Here is a 17,978-nt window from a genome sequence, read left to right as displayed (position 1 = left end):
CGTCCGCAGTACTTCATCGTCCATTGATAATTTCGGTTGTATTATTAAAATCGGCGCACAAATCTATTATTTTTGAAAACAAAATTTAAGACAGGATTACACACACAAAATAAGATCAAAAAAATTTGTTTTCGTTGTACCTGTTCCGAATTGTATTTATGTGCCTGGTGTGTGCAGAAGAGTGCTTTTGATCATTCAGAAAAACGGAAACAACGTCAAATTCGAGAAAGTTTTTCCGAGTGTTAATTTTGACTGAATCGGAAACGGAAATCCATTGAAAAACTAGTGTTTCCTTTTGTGTTACATTCTGTGAAAACTATCTCTGTACTGCTTGATATTTGGAAGCGTAAACAGGTAAGGGTTACAGTTGCAATCCTTTTCTTTTCTAGCGAAACTGATTCATATATTGTCGCCTGTGTCTACGGTTCGCATAATAGTTTCGCTAACTAACATCATTGTTTCGTAATTTCGTTCTATCGATTAGTTTCAGAGGAACAAAAATGCAAAAGAAAAAAAAATTGGAAAATATTCTGCAGGATTTTCGATTAAATTATTTTCTCGTTTTTTTCACATTTTCTTCAGGTGATTTATCTAACCCGTGGCGTAAAGAACAACATTTATCAATTGTTTTAACAGAAATTTCATGTTAACGGTTTATATGTTAAACAATCATCAATCATCTCGCTGTGTATATACAACACACGTCTACTCTTTACACATTACGCGTTACGAAAATGAGAATTTATTTTTAGAAAATTCACATCATTTATGTACGTAGGTCTACGTATACCATTGTGTAAACGAAATATTTTGTATGAACGACGAAAACACACCACCATTTAGAATGGAATTATAATTTGTTGCATATAATGTACGGTTATACGGTACACGATTGAGTTATGTATTACGTCTCTATAACAATGTTCTTTGGTTGTTTTCGGTTTTCATTCATGGATGTGATGAAGGCTTGTGTATGGAGTGGTTTCTTTTTTCGGTGTCGGGAAAATTGAGAAATAGGATGGGATGCAAATTGCGTGAGTGGTGCAGGCGTTCCACTTGAATTAATTTTTCCTATTAAAACCTTTTTTTTGGATTAATGATTGTATCGTTGTATCAACCTATTACAGACGGCTGTGAGCTGTTATAGATAAAGCGACAAGCTCTGACTAGTGCGACATTGGCAGAAAAAACGAAGTAAAAGATTTGAAATCAGTTTCTTGAAAATACTTAGATCAAATGAAGTAATAGATCCGATAATAGAATTGCAGACACACTTGTCGCCTTCGAAAGGTTAAAACAACTATTAGAATCATTGCATCTGTACTGTTAACCGAAATAATTAAAATTAAAAAAATTGGAGCCTGCAAACTGTTGCAAAGATGCAAAGACTGCTGGATTAATTACACCTAGAAATACTATTTTTTTTTATGAATTCTACAAGGTCTACCCTCACAAGATTTTGAAGAACTAGAAGAACACACATTGGTTGGTTATTTGTTCTGAATTATATTCTGCCTCATTCCCAGATTGAGCCAAATTGAGGCTTGAACGAGAAACTTGGAAAACGTCGTGTTCTAATTTTTTCTTCATCCAGAACCCTAAAATTACTCTTTCAATACAAAGCGACGCGAAAGAGACCTAAATTTTCGTTTTCTCTCCATCTAAATCCGGCCATTTATTGTTTAAACCATAGAAAACAACAAAATGGCTGGATTTAGATATGCATGGTCGAATACTAGTGATTTTACCCTGGGAGACGAAAACAAACGAAAATAAATGAATTAGGTCTCTTTCGCGTCGCTATGTTACGTTTTGAGAAATATAATCGAATTATGACACATATCTAGAGAGATTTATTTAAGTTATTAATTGCTAGATACTCGCACGTCAATCGACTGTCCCTTTCATCGTTTTTTTGTGGCAAAGACGATTTCTCCTTCTAGTTCTTCAATGTCAGATATCATTGACCTACATTAAACACGATGGATGTGATTTTCCTTATATTTAATCTCTCGTTTCATCAACCATTTGAACCTACGACATTTGCTATCCGTTTTCACCATAAATTACGTAACCCCAGATACGGAGACTTATCAAATTTATGTCAAAAATCATGTCGAAAACTGAACCAGTATCCAATTATTTGGGCGACCTTTTTCGAATCGATTTACAAACTAATTGGCCAAGGATGAGTTAAGAAATATGTCGGTTCATGACATACCTTCGGGTGATGAGATAGTATTTCACCACTTATAGTAAGAAAAGGATTCACCTGCAACAACCCCATTACCCCCAATGTTTCGATGCATATATGATTCATTACTTTGTAGTCCTTGATGTGCCGTAAATTAATACAAATGTTAGAAGCTTTCACATTTTCTTGTAGTTTCGGATGTCTGCTACGGACAAAGTTTACATTTACAAATTAAAACATAAATGTAAATCCATATAAGGCGGTTACCATGTGGAATATTGTTTCGGTGAAGTGCATTTCTATGTTTTGCAAAAACTTTCTCAAACTTTTCTCAAGTTAGACAAATTTCGAATACCTTAGAGACCGTTTGTGTGCAGCTTGTGTTTTTACGACTTTATGTAATCTTAAAATGTTGCCTCAATTGCCAGTAGTTGTCATCTAACGTGGGTGGGTAACTAAATGAAAAAAAAAACTTTGGATAATTTCTGTGTTTTCAGAGAAGAGATATTACATCGTCCTCTCACCAGGTTAAAATCTATGCTACATTGTAACACTACGTTAAAAATTTCTTCGAAACGTGTGGGATGCAACATTCCAATTACAATAATGTTTTCTGCACAATAATTGCTTTGACAAATGGGACAAATGACGCAAATGGTACTTCTTGAGTGAATTGTCCTTACGAGGCGAAGCCGAGTTCGGTAAACACAGAAGAAGACCATTTCCATCATTTGTCCTTAGCAGGTAAGGTATTATTTTCCTCAAAAATTTGATGTAAAGTTTCACCGTTAGTGAAGTGAAGCTCACGTTACCTCACATTTTTGAGTAAAGGTTCGCTGCAGACAATTTTAAAGTTTGGAAAGCTACAACTCAGTATCCACTTACAGTATCCAAGTGGTGAATACTCCACCTGAAGTGGTGAAGTGGTTTGTCGGCACTATTTGTGAAAAGAGAAATACATGGAAAAAGTTAAAGTTAGAATTTGGGAAAAGGCTTCCCTAATAAATAGGCCCTGATCACAGACTGATATCACCCCACAGTACCCACACTGCAGATGTAGCATTATGTACGCTATTCGTAATAGACTCACGTACTGTAAATGTATGGAAACAACGAGGAAGTAATTACCCATGAAAGTGGAACAGCAGGTAAAATATGGTGTGTATGGCAAAAGATGACACATAAAGTGGAAAATATTTCACTTGTGCCTGGCGTGAAAGCCACATGGATTATGGAAAAAGAAATGAACGTAATAATTACGTGAAACAATTTAAGCGTTGAACCTACCAACAAAAGGAAATCAATTTTCCAATTTCTTTAAACAAAGGTGTGGAGAGTGGAGGTATTCCTGGGGTCAGTTTTACATGAGCTACTTGTTTGACCTGGAAATACCACTTATGGTTTTAAGTGTTAGCTCTGTCATAAATTAAACAAATTAAAAAAGACGATATTACGGCCGGATGCAAAACGACCGAACTAGGGCTGAACTGATTTTACTGAAATTCTTGAATATTCTAAGAAAACAATTAGAGAATCTTTGGCAAATTTCAAGAAGCTTCTGGAAATTCAGGAAGCCTGTTTCCAAAACTCATGCCTCTTAACCGAACCTTTTCTATTCCGCGGAATGTAAACGTTCATTCCCGAATAAGACCCTCCTTCCAGAAAGCCTTTACTCTCGAACCGGATTTGGTTCACTTTCACTAAATTCCCATTCAATTTTCACTTCCAGTTTTCTTCTTCAATTTTCAGATTAAATATGAAATCGACCATACTGTGGATGGTAGTTGGAGCAACGTTACTGTTTGGCGAATCAGTGAACGCATGGGGTGGTCTGTTCAATCGTTTCAAACCGGAAGCGCTTAAAAATGAAGGATATGGCAGTCACAGCGGCATCGGCTATTATCCATTCTATCAGGTTAGTATTAAGAGAATTTTCAGTGAATAAGAAAACTGCCAGCGGCAGGCACTGGTTACTGACATAAAGTCAGCGCGACTATTCAGCCATAAAAACTTCCATAAAAGTCGAAATCTAGCGACTGGAGAAAATAACCCTCCAAATTATTTTTAAGAAAAAGGAAAATTTTGAGGGAGACGAGTGAAATCAACCAACCATTTTTTGCCGCCACGCCATTTATAAACGACACATCTTATTATTCGGATAACATGACTATGGGAGAAATGATGGCAAATGGATACAAACCCTCATCCCGGAAACGAGGCATTACTACATTCCGTAAAATAACCTACGTCCTATGGAACTTTGTATTTTGCCTTTTTTTTGGTTGCATCCTTCTGTCCCGGCTCGAGCTGCAAACGCCACACTTGGCAAAATAAAACGTTCCAAACAAAGCTGTAGTCTACTATTTCCATAGACCATTGACACGTACGCTATTGTACTCAAATGTTGACTGCCTGAAATATTATCCCATTCATCTCCCTCAGGAAACGCGTTGAGTAAAATATTTATGTCTATTAAGCAGTTCGTGCTTCGGTATCTGAATTATCAACAAGAAGACCGTGTAATCTGACTGACACGGCCAAAATGTTGTTAAAAACCATTTTTTTTAAATTTTATTATTTTCCTTTAATTAGATGACAATACCCAAGCCCAACCTGTGTATACAACACAGAAGAAAACAAAATTTGATTAACTAAGCTCGAAAATGTTTCCAACATTTTCAGAATGACGTCTATGAAGACGAACCAGATGAACCGTGTTACGGCAAACGATGCACAGCAAACGAATATTGTTGCCCTGGAAGTGTCTGTGTAAACGTTGACGGAGGTAAGAGTAGTTGTAACCATTATCATCAATACTTTATCACCACCCATCATCATCTGCACCGCCCATCAACCACCCAACAAACTCATTATCTTTTTACCATCTTAAATAAAATATTTGTGTACGCGAAAAGTTGCTTGGAAATGAAACGTTCCGGGGTGCAGTGAATGGAAATAATTCCGTATCGTTGCACAGCTTGCAGCTGCTGCTGGTGTTTGATTAATTTCGTTTGGAAATTAGTTTCTTGTCGTGAAATTTACTTATGTTGTTAGTGTTCAACTTTTGTAATTTATGCAAAGTTAATACTTCCCTTGTTGCATAATGTTTGGGTTAAATGGAACATTATCTTCTTAGGAGCGTTGTTTAAACATGCCTCTACGCTGCTGCACTGTTAAAGCGTGTTAAGCAAAAATAACATCTCGCAGGCTGTATTTATGGTTTGAAGAGCTTTCAAGAGCTTTGAGCTTTTTTGATTGGAAAGGTGGGATTTTACACTGTTACGCAAAATAAGCTCAACTTTCTCAAAATATTAACAATGCAATATGTTATTTTGGCTGAACACGGCAGCATTGCACTATGAAGTGTTAAGCCAAAATAACATTTAGCATTTTGTATATCTGCATTTAAAGAGTTTTCGAAAACTTTTAAGCTTTTTTTGTATTCCAAATTTTTCACTTTTTTAATGGAATCAAAAAGAATCTTAAAGCTTTCGAAAGCTCTCCAAAGCACACATGTAATATGATACGTTATTTTAGCGTGACACGTCAGCATTACACAAAATACCGTATCGCATTTGTGTATCTGTTTTGGAAGAGCTTTTGAAAGTTTCTAAGCTTCGTTTGGATTCCACTAAAATCTTTTACTTTTCCCATGAAATCCAAAAGAAGCTCAAAGCTTCCAAAAGCTCTCCAAAGCTCAACGCACAATACGATACGTTGTTTTCACATAATACTTCAGAATAAGAGAGGGCAGGCACATGGTATATAAAAGGAAATAGAAACTTTCAAGAGATCATATGAACGGGATCCTAGTGACGGGTGTTTTGGAATGAATCTGGGAAAAATACTTCAACACCACAATGGCAAATCAATTCTGGGAGACGCAAAAACGCAAAAGATTTCCAGAGTAAAAAAAAATATCTTGTCCGGCGTTTTCTACCCGATCTTCATATGATAACATCGTACTCCTTTAACCACCATGTTCTAACACTGTGATTAGACCGATTAGACCCAACAATATGTATGTAAACACTGTCCAGTCATAATAACATAGAATTTCAACTGAAAACCGAATGACGTTGTCATACACAGGTTCTTATGTTCACCGTTTGACTGCCCACGCATCAATCTAGCAAAATTGAACGAACAGTAGCAATTCCATTTTAATTATAACGAAATAAAGTGGAGACTACCCATTATGGTATAATAATAGCTTACGTACGATTTTCTAATAGCATCCACTCCACCTACTCGTGCACTTATTATACACAACGACGACTGTTTTTTACCGCTTCACATGCAATTTACCATGTGAAAACATGTGATGCACACTACAGAACAGACGCGATAAGCATTTATGGTATAACGTAGATGAAATATAAGATCAAACACACGGTGTAATTGCATGGACTGGCCAGAATGGACATGTACATTAAGTTTTTATTTTCTAATTCAGACGCGCTCCTATATATACTGTCCCAGCTAAAATGTACTCTAAAATGATTATGAGAGCTGTACACATAAAGGGAATGGCTCTATGTGTAATCTAATACGTTCATTTTGCTGAAACGAAAATTTATCGACGCCTTTAATTTAGCATTTGACTTTGTTATTATTGTCATCAGTAGTCGAGTCATTAAGAAAATGGCTCTTTAGGGGAAGGGGAAGCTATTACATTTCGATGCATTAATAAAGTCACGAAATCACCTTGGCAACATCTTGTTTGTGTCGCTTTAAAGTAATGTAACACAAGATGCCTACGAGATAAAGTTGGAGTGGAGAGGGGTGGTGTGTCCTACACAAAATGGTGATCATTTACTGTTCTGTAATTTATTTCAAACAGTGTGATTGAGACGAGAGGAAATATTGAGGTGAATGTACGCTCAGCAAGGTTTCCTTCTGAATAAAAATGTCCATCGTACTAAAGACCAGTAAAATATCTTTGAACATTTGGAAGGATACTGATTTTAGCTATTTTTATCTGTTTAGCAGCATCATGGCTTCAATTCTTAAATTTTGATTTTTTTTTTGAAATTTCTTAAAGGGAATTCACGAAGCTGAAATAAGCAGAAATATACGCTGTATATTCTGTATATCTCGTATATTTCTGTATATCTCGCTTATTTTGACAACTGTCAACAGAAAAATAATTCAATTTCAACTCGATGGATTTTGCTCAAACAAACTACCATTGCTTAGCGCGCGATCTCAGGAACCTGGGAACGTAATTAGTTTTTCAATCGGTTTAATATTTACCGAGCGATAAGACTTTGAAATCATGATGTGATCAGTATCAAAAAAAAAACTTTTCCAAAGTCTTATCGCTCGGTAAATATTAAACCGATTGAAAAACTAATTACGTTTCCAGGTTCCTGAGATCGCGCGCTACGCAATGGCAGTTTGTTTGAGCAAAATCCGTCGAGTTGAAATTGAATTATTTTTCTGTTGACAGTTGTCAAAATAAGCGAGATATACAGAAATATACGAGATATACAAGATATACGGAATATACAGCGTATATTTCTGCTTATTTCAGCTTCGTGAATTCCCTTTTAATTTTGAGAAAGTTAGAAATTCTAAGAATTTTCAAGAATAATTTCTTAAATTTTTTGAAATAACTATTTAAGAAATCTTAAAAAATTTATGTAAAATTCCCAAATTCTTAAAAACTCCTAAACATTCATTCTTAAGAATTTCTGAAAAAATCCGATTACAGTGAACGACATCTCAAATGTCTCACTGTCATTTTTTTCAGAGAATGTCATTGTGAATTTGCAATGACACAATAAAATTCTCAGAAAAATTTGACAGTGAGACATTTGAGATGTCGTTCACTGTAATGAGCCATGATTGGGACTCTTGACTTTGCTACTTGTAATCCAAGTTAGATACGGTGAGGCGACATAGATAGAAGATAATGTCCAAGGTTCTGAAAGAACAGGTTAACACACCCACGAAGTCGGGTGACACACACATTTTGACAAATAGACACATTTTGTTGAACAGACTCATTACAGATTGTTTGAAAGTTTTTATCAAGTTGACATTTCAAACAATCTGTAATGAGTCTGTTCCATAAAAAGCATCGATTTGTCAAAATTTGTGTGTCACCGCCTTCATGATCAACTCAGATGTGTCTTAACCTGTTCTTTCAGAACCTTGATAATATCGTTCAGGAAAAGATAATTTCGTTTGAAATTTTGTTTTTTAAAAACAATAATTCTGGGCGACAATATCGTTCAGATTATTTTAAAAAGCGAAAATGCTATTCGTGCGAGTAGACACTTTATGGTTGGACAACGGCAGTCACAGAGAACGGACGTGTTTATGCGTTGCTCTCTAAAAGTGTTTCTTTTGTGTGGCTGTGTGTGAATTCATTTTCGATTTTGTCTAATTTCTGTGCCAACTTTTACGGCTTTGGTGTTTTTATTTTGCTGTAATGTTTAAATGGTGAAATTATTTTAAAGGTTTTATTAACGAAGTCAAAGTGTTGTTCTCGTAGGTCATTTTCTCTTTGATCAATAAAGTCGTTCTCGCCTCATTGTGCGATATCAACAATTGTGTTATTTCCTTTGTTATTTAACATGTGCTTCGTGGCGTCGGTTTACGGATTAACAATCGACTCTACCAGAAGCTAATGCTAAATTACGTGCTCGATTAATGTACGAAAATGACACATTGCCGTATGGCATCTGGCAGTCAATTTTAGTGCAGGTAAGGTACAAACGCTTCGGGTTCTCATTTGACACCCCAAAACCACATAGCAAATTTTTACAAATTTGCTGTGGTACAATCCCAAGATACAGAAACTATCTTGTACTCCAAAATGACCGCGAGGTTTAACAGATCTATTGATTGATACGTTGTATGGATGTCAAGGGATATGACGAAATACGAATCATTCAAACGCTACAACCTGCAACGCCAGAACGAGTTCAGTCACATGGTGGCATGGCGATTTATACGAAGAGGCAACTCATGGCCTATGGTGATTAGACACTTGCTATTACCTAAAACTAATAGCCGTAACCGTAACAAAGTCGGAAATATCAAAAAACCCAACATTCGCTTTCTCCATAAAAGAAACCATATCGACATAATGTCAATAGTAGAAAGAGCTACAACATGACAATGTTGATAGCGCCATCTTTGGGAAAATGTACAGGTCAATTAGTGATGGTTGTGGTATTCGCATACCACCCACGGCTTGGAGAATTCACAACGTATGGGACGTTAACACACGGTCGATTTGTGAACAATCTAAGTCGGGAGAGATATGATGTAAAATCACAGTCCATATGATCAAGAGACTTGTACAATAGCACAACAGGCCCATCTGAGGCTTAGGTGCTGGGCTTACACCCTCCCATCTAATCTAATCTAATCTAGACACTTTATAATACTTTGGCTATTCGCACATTGCACGAATAACCAAGAAGAGACTATTCGCACACCGTAAGGTAAAACACATGAATCCAAATATTATTTTAAGACCAGTATTCGTTCAGAAACTGAAAATATATGCAGAAATAATGGAATAAATGGAGAGATGATGATATAAATGACCAGAAGATGATCGTGTCAGAAAAATAACGTAATGGTAGCTTTCAAAACCCAATATTATTAATGTATTTCTCCAGCCTTTATATCAGAATATTATTTAGATAAAATAGTCAGCCTATATGAACCCTTCATGAATCGTATGGTTGAGGTGTTTCTTTTTTTCCTACTTCGTCCTTCTACAGATTGTATGAGGGTGGAGTTTGGTCTCATACAACTAAATTAAACTTTCTGCAAACTGTTAATGAAGGATTTTGGCTTGTTCCTACTGAATTCATCCTTCTACAAACTGTGTAAAGAAGGAGTTTGGTATGATACTTTTACAATTTGTATTAGGACGGTGGCTCCTTGATCAACTGAATGATGAAGGTGTTCGTTTTTTTACGGAATTTATCCTTTGACGAAATGCGCCACATTCAGTCATTTTGTTCGACCTTGACAAAAGGCTACTCCCTCAGAATAGTGAGAAAAGTGTAATGTTGAACCTTACCAATTAAATGTCAATTTTTGGCCTACACATTCTTAATATCGATTTTCAACCGTGAAGCCATCATGATGGCAAGGTTTTGGCCAAATGTAGAAAAATATAGATTATGCTGCCTTCTATATTTTGCCAATATGCCATCATGGCTTCACGGTTAAAAAATCGATTTTAAGAATGTTACGGCAAAAAATTGACATTTAAGTGGTAAGGTTCTGCGAAGTGTTAAATATTACTTTAAGAAAGTCAGTTACAGAACATTGAAAGGAAAATAACTTTGATTCGGACAAAAAGCTTAATTTTCCAAAAATTTCTAAAATGAAATAATTTTGATTCGGATGAAAGGTTTAAGAATCCGAAAAATTCTTAAAAGAAAATTGCTCTCACTCTGATTCGAATGAAAAGTTCAATTTTAAGAACGCTCACCCATTGGCAATTTTCTAGCCTACATTTGTGCTCAAAAATATTCATTTTTTTATGATTTCTCTGAACCAAAATCTTTTTTTTGAAAAAGTAAAACCATTAAAGCATGCAAAAATACTTTTAAGGGAAAAATTGGTGTGTGAATGATAACTTATTCCACTTGGAGAAACCTTTGCAAATGTGTAAATTTATGTGTTTTGCAAAGGTTTCTCCAAGTGGGTTAAGTTATCGAACACAAACCAATTTTTCCCTTAAAAGTAACACATTTTTGAATGTTTCAATGGTTTTACTTTTTCAAAAAAGGATTTTGGTTCATAGAAATCATCAAAAAATGAATATTTTTCGCACAAATGTAGGCTAGAAAATTGCCAAGGGGTGAGCGCTCTTAATATCGGTAATGCCCACGACGTTTTGTGCATCTATATCGTCCAGACAATATATTAAAGCTTTACATTTTAGACGATAATGCTCAAAACAAACGAGGCATTGAAAACGTGTTTTGGTCCTATTTTTCATGACGAAATTTTCGAAACTGTCAAATGAAGTTAGAACTTTTTCTATTCAAAATCGCGACTGCTGCATCTGTCAATGAAAACTAGGACCAAAACACGTTTTCAATGCCTCGTTTGTTTTGAGCATAATTCACACAGGACGAGTAAAAATTTTTCGAATTATAATGTCGTTTTTTGAACGATAACACCGTTCTTTAGGCATACGAGTTTTATAGTCATACACGCCCGTGGTATTGGTAAAACCGTATCAATAAACACGTATGAGACAGTGAGGTTGTTTAAGCTGAAAAACAACTGAAGGAAATCGCGTCACAAACTTGGTTAAGGTATTGGGCTCCTATTCCCATTCGTCCTCTTTTTTCATCTATTTCTTCTTCTTTGCAAACATTCTAAGAACATCACTTTTTTGATGAAAAGGTCCTCTTTGTCCTCTTTTTTTTAAGACCTTCTTCTTACTTAAGTAAATATGCTGCTCATACCCACAGAGTGCTGCTCATACCCACAGAGTGAAAAATTTTCGCGGCGCGGCGTTAGCCAATGATCTACTCTGAAATACAAGTAATTTTTTATCTCAGAAATTTTCGCACGCTCCGCTCGCCTTCTTCATCACCATCATCAATCTTTTCAAAAAATTCTTTTATCCATGAACGTAACAGTTACAAGAAATAAAATGTTGTATACAGTTGTTTCAGATACCAAGTCATATTTTTTAATAAATTTTGTTGAGGCAAAAAGAAGTCCGAATCGAGTAATATTCGGTGAATATAATGACGATTTCAGTGCATATTGTACAACGGATTTTTGAATTCTTTACTTTGGTGTTGGTGTTAATTCCACAATAACTGCACAAAGTGCATGTACACTCGTTGTAATTCCTCGTTAAAAATTCACTTTTCGACCTCTTTTTTGAATTTGAAAGCGTCCTCTTTTTCGACGACGAAATGTCCTCTTCCTCAAAATTGATCCCAGGTTAACCGATTACATGCACAGGGACGAAATCGTGAGAAAATTCAAAAATTCCTCCACTTTCGTCCCTGAAGCATGGGAAACACTTTCATGTTGACATTGTCGCATACATTTTATTTAGCGAAAGAATTAGTTTCTCCGATGTGGAAACAAGTGTAATCACGTATGTCTTCCGGCTAATATGACTTGACCGTTCCTAACCTTTTGCTTTCATCGCACGTACACACCTTTCTCGTGTAATGGGCTATGTTCAAATTTATCATTTCTGTTAAAATTTGATTTCATTTTGTGTTGCCGGACGTAAAACATTTATATTTTCCGAGCGACTCATTGAAGTTTATTAAAACCGAAAATTAAGCAAATTTGTGTAAGTAAGCGAAAACATTTATTTGTTAAATACAACACACAATGACCTGTTACATTCGGTTTCTATTTTCGTCGTTCCCACCAGCCCATCATGCCCATTTATAAATTCCGCTCCGATTTTAAATTGTTCAACATTATTACCTCGAGGTACGTAATATCCTGTCAGGTCATTGACTACAAAATGTTACAATTCATGTCCGGTGGAGCGAAAATATGTTTCGTGATTTACTTTTCATTCAACCGTTTTTCGGGGGTATACCGTCCCACGCACGCTACAGAGAATTTGTGCGATTTGAAGCCAAAGAAATACGACGAAAGCCAACGGCAAAGGGAAAAAAATTCTCATTTATAATTCAGACAGTCAGTCTCGTCCATTCAAATGTAAAGATTGTGGAATATTATAGCGAAGAAAGGAAAAACGAATATTTTCGCTTTTATATCTTGGAATATCAGACTGATAAGTTACAGTGCGTGAAAAAAGCTATCTCTCGAAGGAACGAAACAAAAAAATGTTTTCTCTTAAATCAAACAAAAGACCCGGTCTTTTCTTCGAAAAAAGAATTTTGATTAAGTTTATTACACAGGCAACGGGTAACGTACAACAATGCAAGCACCGTCTACATAATAATACCCGAAAAAAACCCGTACCTGTATCCTTTGGTGATTTTGCTTTATGTTCGTGATCCGCTTTATATCAAATTAAAATTCATAAGGTCACGGTTACACGATTTCTTTGCATTAAACAAAAGGGGGAAGAATGGGCGAAAAGGGGATAACATTTTTGAGTTATAACAAAAAAATTCCAAAGCCTGTCTGAGACAACTTCCAATTTCCAAAACCAAATTTCAAAACCAAAATTTATGTTCGCCTGAATTCAACTGGAAATTTCACTTGGTTTATATAACCCCAATTTCGTATGCATACGATTGTTGTCAACGCATAAATTCAAATTTTTTTTTATTTTCGTTTCGTTTCGACAGTGTGGCTTTAAATGGCAGCCACAATGTTTGTTCACCGGATTTCTCTTTTTTCATCAAAATTTATTTATTCGGGAGGGAACTGGGTAAAAAGTTATTAGAAAATCGATGATTGGAAATGCTCGGAACGCCTTTTCAACATAAACGATCTCCACCTTCCAGATTTCGCATTATGTGAATGATTTAGTGAAAGCTGCTATCTTGACGGTATAATGCTAAACAGACGAATCGATTTTTATGAAAGGAAAAACTTATTTTCTTCACATTGACTTCCACGTCGAGAAAATTGTAGTTTCTATTTGACGTCATGCTTTTCGTTTTAAAAAAAATTCAATTTTCAATTTTTATCGTTCCCAATTTGCAACGTACCATGTGCAGTCAGATGCATCTCTAATATTAATCAAGAAACCAATAAGATACACGAACAATTTTTACGTTGCTGTGTTCGCCAATTTTGCTGCGTTTTCTATAGTAATACGATTTGTGGCACAGACTGAACATTGGATAACGTTGCATAAATTGTCGATCTCAGCAATGCAAAATTGCTCGTGTGTTTTCAGCTTTACCATCGAGACAATTTTCAGGATGACAGTTAGACTTAACAATGACAAACGAATGCAACTTTTATCGAGCAGACTGCTAAAAAACATTCCCTTCTGAGTGAGTCCACATACACACTCTCTTTGGCAGCCAAAGTTTGGCTTGAGTGACAAATTTAAAACTGTAAAAAACCTTAAAACACGAAACACACTTCACTCCGTCTTCTCACCGTTTACGCTACAACAATGGAAAGAGAGAGAAGTTGTGGTGCCAATCGGAATACAATCGAAAGCGCAGTATAATTTTTCACCTAAGGAAATAACAAGAATAGACCGGCTGAAGCCTGGTGAGGTCTTTTTCATTTTTTTTCAATTTCTGTTTACTACTAGCTTGGTACTCATTCAAGTACCACTTTGGTATTCAACTACCAAATTTTGGAATTATGAATAGGCAAGCAAGCCGATTAATTTCATCAGTCGGTGTGCAGCTCTCAAACAGTAAACATATCTACAACATCCGTATTAGTAAACTACCATGTTGGTAGTCAACTACCACTTTGGTAGTCAACTACCACTTTGGTAGTCAGTCAACTACCACTTGGTAGTCATCACTACACTTTGGTAGTCAGTCAACTACCACTTTGGTAGTCAGTCAACTACCACTTTGGTAGTCAGTCAACTACCACTTTGGTAGTCAGTCAACTACCACTTTGGTAGTCAGTCAACTACCACTTTGGTAGTCAGTCAACTACCACTTTGGTAGTCAGTCAACTACCACTTTGGTAGTCAGTCAACTACCACTTTGGTAGTCAGTCAACTACCACTTTGGTAGTCAGTCAACTACCACTTTGGTAGTCAGTCAACTACCACTTTGGTAGTCAGTCAACTACCACTTTGGTAGTCAGTCAACTACCACTTTGGTAGTCAGTCAACTACCACTTTGGTAGTCAGTCAACTACCACTTTGGTAGTCAGTCAACTACCACTTTGGTAGTCAGTCAACTACCACTTTGGTAGTCAGTCAACTACCACTTTGGTAGTCAGTCAACTACCACTTTGGTAGTCAGTCAACTACCACTTTGGTAGTCAGTCAACTACCACTTTGGTAGTCAGTCAACTACCACTTTGGTAGTCAGTCAACTACCACTTTGGTAGTCAGTCAACTACCACTTTGGTAGTCAGTCAACTACCACTTTGTAGTCATCCTTTGGTAGTCAGTCAACTACCACTTTGGTAGTCAGTCAACTACCACTTTGGTAGTCAGTCAACTACCACTTTGGTAGTCAGTCAACTACCACTTTGGTAGTCAGTCAACTACCACTTTGGTAGTCAGTCAACTACCACTTTGGTAGTCAACTACCAAATACTCGATTTATAAATAGACCAGCAGGCCGAATAATTTCGTCAGTCGGTGTGCGTCTCTCGAGTAAGAAACATCTTTGCTGCTATATAGTTTGGGGGTCTAACTACCAACAACTACCAAATTGCAATGTCTGCTATGAGCGATTGGTTACCAGATAACAAATAATAATTGATTTGCCTGGTGTTGGTTTGCTCATAGTAGCATTGCAATTTACCACCGAGGTAGTCAACTACCAAATATTTGAGTTATAAAAAGGCAAGCAGGCCGAATAATTTCGTCAGTCGGTGTGCGTCTCTCGAGTAAGAAACATCTTTGCTGCTAAATATTTTGGGGGTCCAACTACCAACAACTACCAAACTTTCAAATTGCAATGTCTGCTATGAGCGATTGGTTACCAGATAACAAATAATAATTGATTTGCCTGGTGTTGGTTTGTTCATAGTAGCATTGCAATTTTAACTTTTATCAATCACATTTTATTTGTGACACAGACGGACGGACGGACGGACGGACGGACGGACGGACGGACGGACAGACGGACAGACGGACGGGCGGACGGACGGACGGACAGACGGACGGACGGACGGACGGACGGACGGACAGACGGACGGACGGACGGACGGACAGATGAAGTGCCCACAATAGGTCTTTTTTTCCTATGGAAAAAAGACCTAAAAATTGTTCTCATTCTGAGGCTGTAAACACAAGAGAAATTTTTGCGTTGAAGGTATTGTCAATTATGCTTCATTTTCCATTGTTTAGCCGATTGAAAGGTTTTGTGAATGTAGTAAGTACCCAGGGACTTCCTTTTTTATACAAAAATGGAAGAGAAGAACATCTATAGCACTTTTTTAGTTTGTGCCAAAGTGAAAGAGTCCTCCCATCGTTCCTCATTCGCAAAACTTAATCTTTGATTAAATTTAGCAAAGAGGCAATCAAGCAGAATAAGACAGCTCATATGAGTGGGAAATTTGCGGCCAGAGCGGAGCGAGGTCCGCAATTCACACGAGTCGCATTTTATTTATGATTTATAAGAAAATTGAGAAGGAGAAGGAGTCAAAAATCAATTGATCTTACCACATTTACTCCAAAGAATTTTTTGTCAAATTTTGTTACAATTAGCTTGAGTTATCGATATATTGATGTGCTAAATTTGACAATGTTTTAGGAATACAGCATATGTAAAAAATAAGTTGGAATCAAATGTAGACTTTTGTACTAGTGATGCTTCGGAAGTTTCACAATTAAATTGATCAAAAATATATTTAAAAAAATTGACAGTGAAGATCCCAAAAGGTGGGATCTGATCCACCCAAAAGGTGGGATCTAGTTTTCATTAAAAATAAAAATCCTGATCATGGTTTGATCATTGGCACGCATTGGTATCTATTCTTTTATCTAGCATGTTCAAAAATTTAGCGAAATAATAAAACAGAAAATGTTTATGTTTCAGAGGTCCATATATTTGAATCGATAAAATATTTTTGACAATGAGCGCATGTTTTCAATATAACTGAGGATATGCAATTGTTGGTGCATTTAAAAGTGCTGGCTTAACGACTGATATAGCTGGTTGAGGATATGCAATTGATACTGATCTATAAGCGGGCTGAATGTAATTTGACTGTGCAACAACAGCTGGTTGTGATATAACTGCTGCTGGAGCTCCATAATCTGGTTGTGCGTACGATTTAAGAATTGGTTGAATATAACTTGACTGTGCCACAAAAGCTGGTTTGGATACAAATGTTGCTGGAGCTGCATACGCTGGCTGTGCTACATACGATTTAAGTGTTGGTTGGGAAACAATTGATTTCAATGCTGGCTGCACAATCGCTCCCTTCAATGGTTCTCGAACAACAACGGCATTAAATCCATTTATTGAATCAGCAGAGTAGTCAACAGTACCTGTCATCACGAATTTATTGAATAATTTTGAATTGAAGTCGGTAGACAATTTTGACTTACGTTTGAATCCATCAGCATCGATTAACGAGTATTGGCCTTGAACATTATCTCCCGATCGGGTTTCCTTTTGATTTTTGACATCACCAGTGTAGCTGTCTTGAACGTTGTATGAGAAAGAATATTGTGGATTTGGATCGTACGCTTCCAATTGTTTCGTCAAAATTGGTTGATCCAGACGCTGAAGAATTGGAGATTGCACAACTGCAGTTGGCAACAACCCAGCATTAACCGCAGCAATAAGAGAAACAAGCGTTATAAACTGAAATTTCAATATTGAAAGTTATCAAACAAATGAAATTTTAATGAAAACAAATTTTTTACTTTAAATGCCATGTCTTCTGTTGTTTAGTTTCTGCGTAAAAAGATTTTATTTCCTTAGTACGTTGTCCTGTCGAGCACCGTGAACTGAATGATAATTCGATGCCAAAAATGTAACTATTTATACAGAAATTTCTGATCAGCCCAGTACAAGACGATAATGTTTGAATTGAACTGAAATCTACAGAAAAGCTCAAGGTAATCGATCGTACCGGTAGAAAAGCTGTGCTGTGAAAAACTGATGCAATAAAGAAATAACTTGGTATCATATGATGAACACAGAAGTGTTTTAGTTGAACGATATGAACGAAA

At 36.3% G+C, this 17,978-nt stretch overlaps 2 protein-coding genes across 2 annotated transcripts in view; one reads left to right on the top strand and one right to left on the bottom strand.

Moving 5' to 3' along the window:
• LOC119079842 (prohormone-3) overlaps window positions 1-17,978 on the top strand; it is a 39,702-nt gene continuing 21,724 nt past the window's right edge. The window contains exons 1-3 of the mRNA XM_037187907.1: window positions 1-354; window positions 3,944-4,109; window positions 4,877-4,979. Of these exons, the coding sequence (XP_037043802.1) occupies window positions 3,951-4,109; window positions 4,877-4,979 (262 nt within the window). The 5' untranslated portion in view covers window positions 1-354; window positions 3,944-3,950. The remainder of the gene's footprint in view (window positions 355-3,943; window positions 4,110-4,876; window positions 4,980-17,978) is intronic.
• Window positions 16,828-17,810, bottom strand: LOC119079841 (cuticle protein-like). Its single transcript, XM_037187906.1, has 3 exons — window positions 17,670-17,810; window positions 17,349-17,607; window positions 16,828-17,288 (listed from the first exon to the last, which is right to left on the bottom strand). The coding sequence occupies exons 1-3, from the start codon at window positions 17,679-17,681 to the stop codon at window positions 16,885-16,887; spliced, it is 675 nt and encodes a 224-aa protein (XP_037043801.1). The 5' UTR covers window positions 17,682-17,810; the 3' UTR covers window positions 16,828-16,884.

This window comes from Bradysia coprophila, unplaced genomic scaffold, assembly GCF_014529535.1.
Source record: "Bradysia coprophila strain Holo2 unplaced genomic scaffold, BU_Bcop_v1 contig_339, whole genome shotgun sequence".
NCBI lineage: Eukaryota > Metazoa > Arthropoda > Insecta > Diptera > Sciaridae > Bradysia > Bradysia coprophila.
This window is presented reverse-complemented; position numbering and strand designations above follow the sequence as displayed.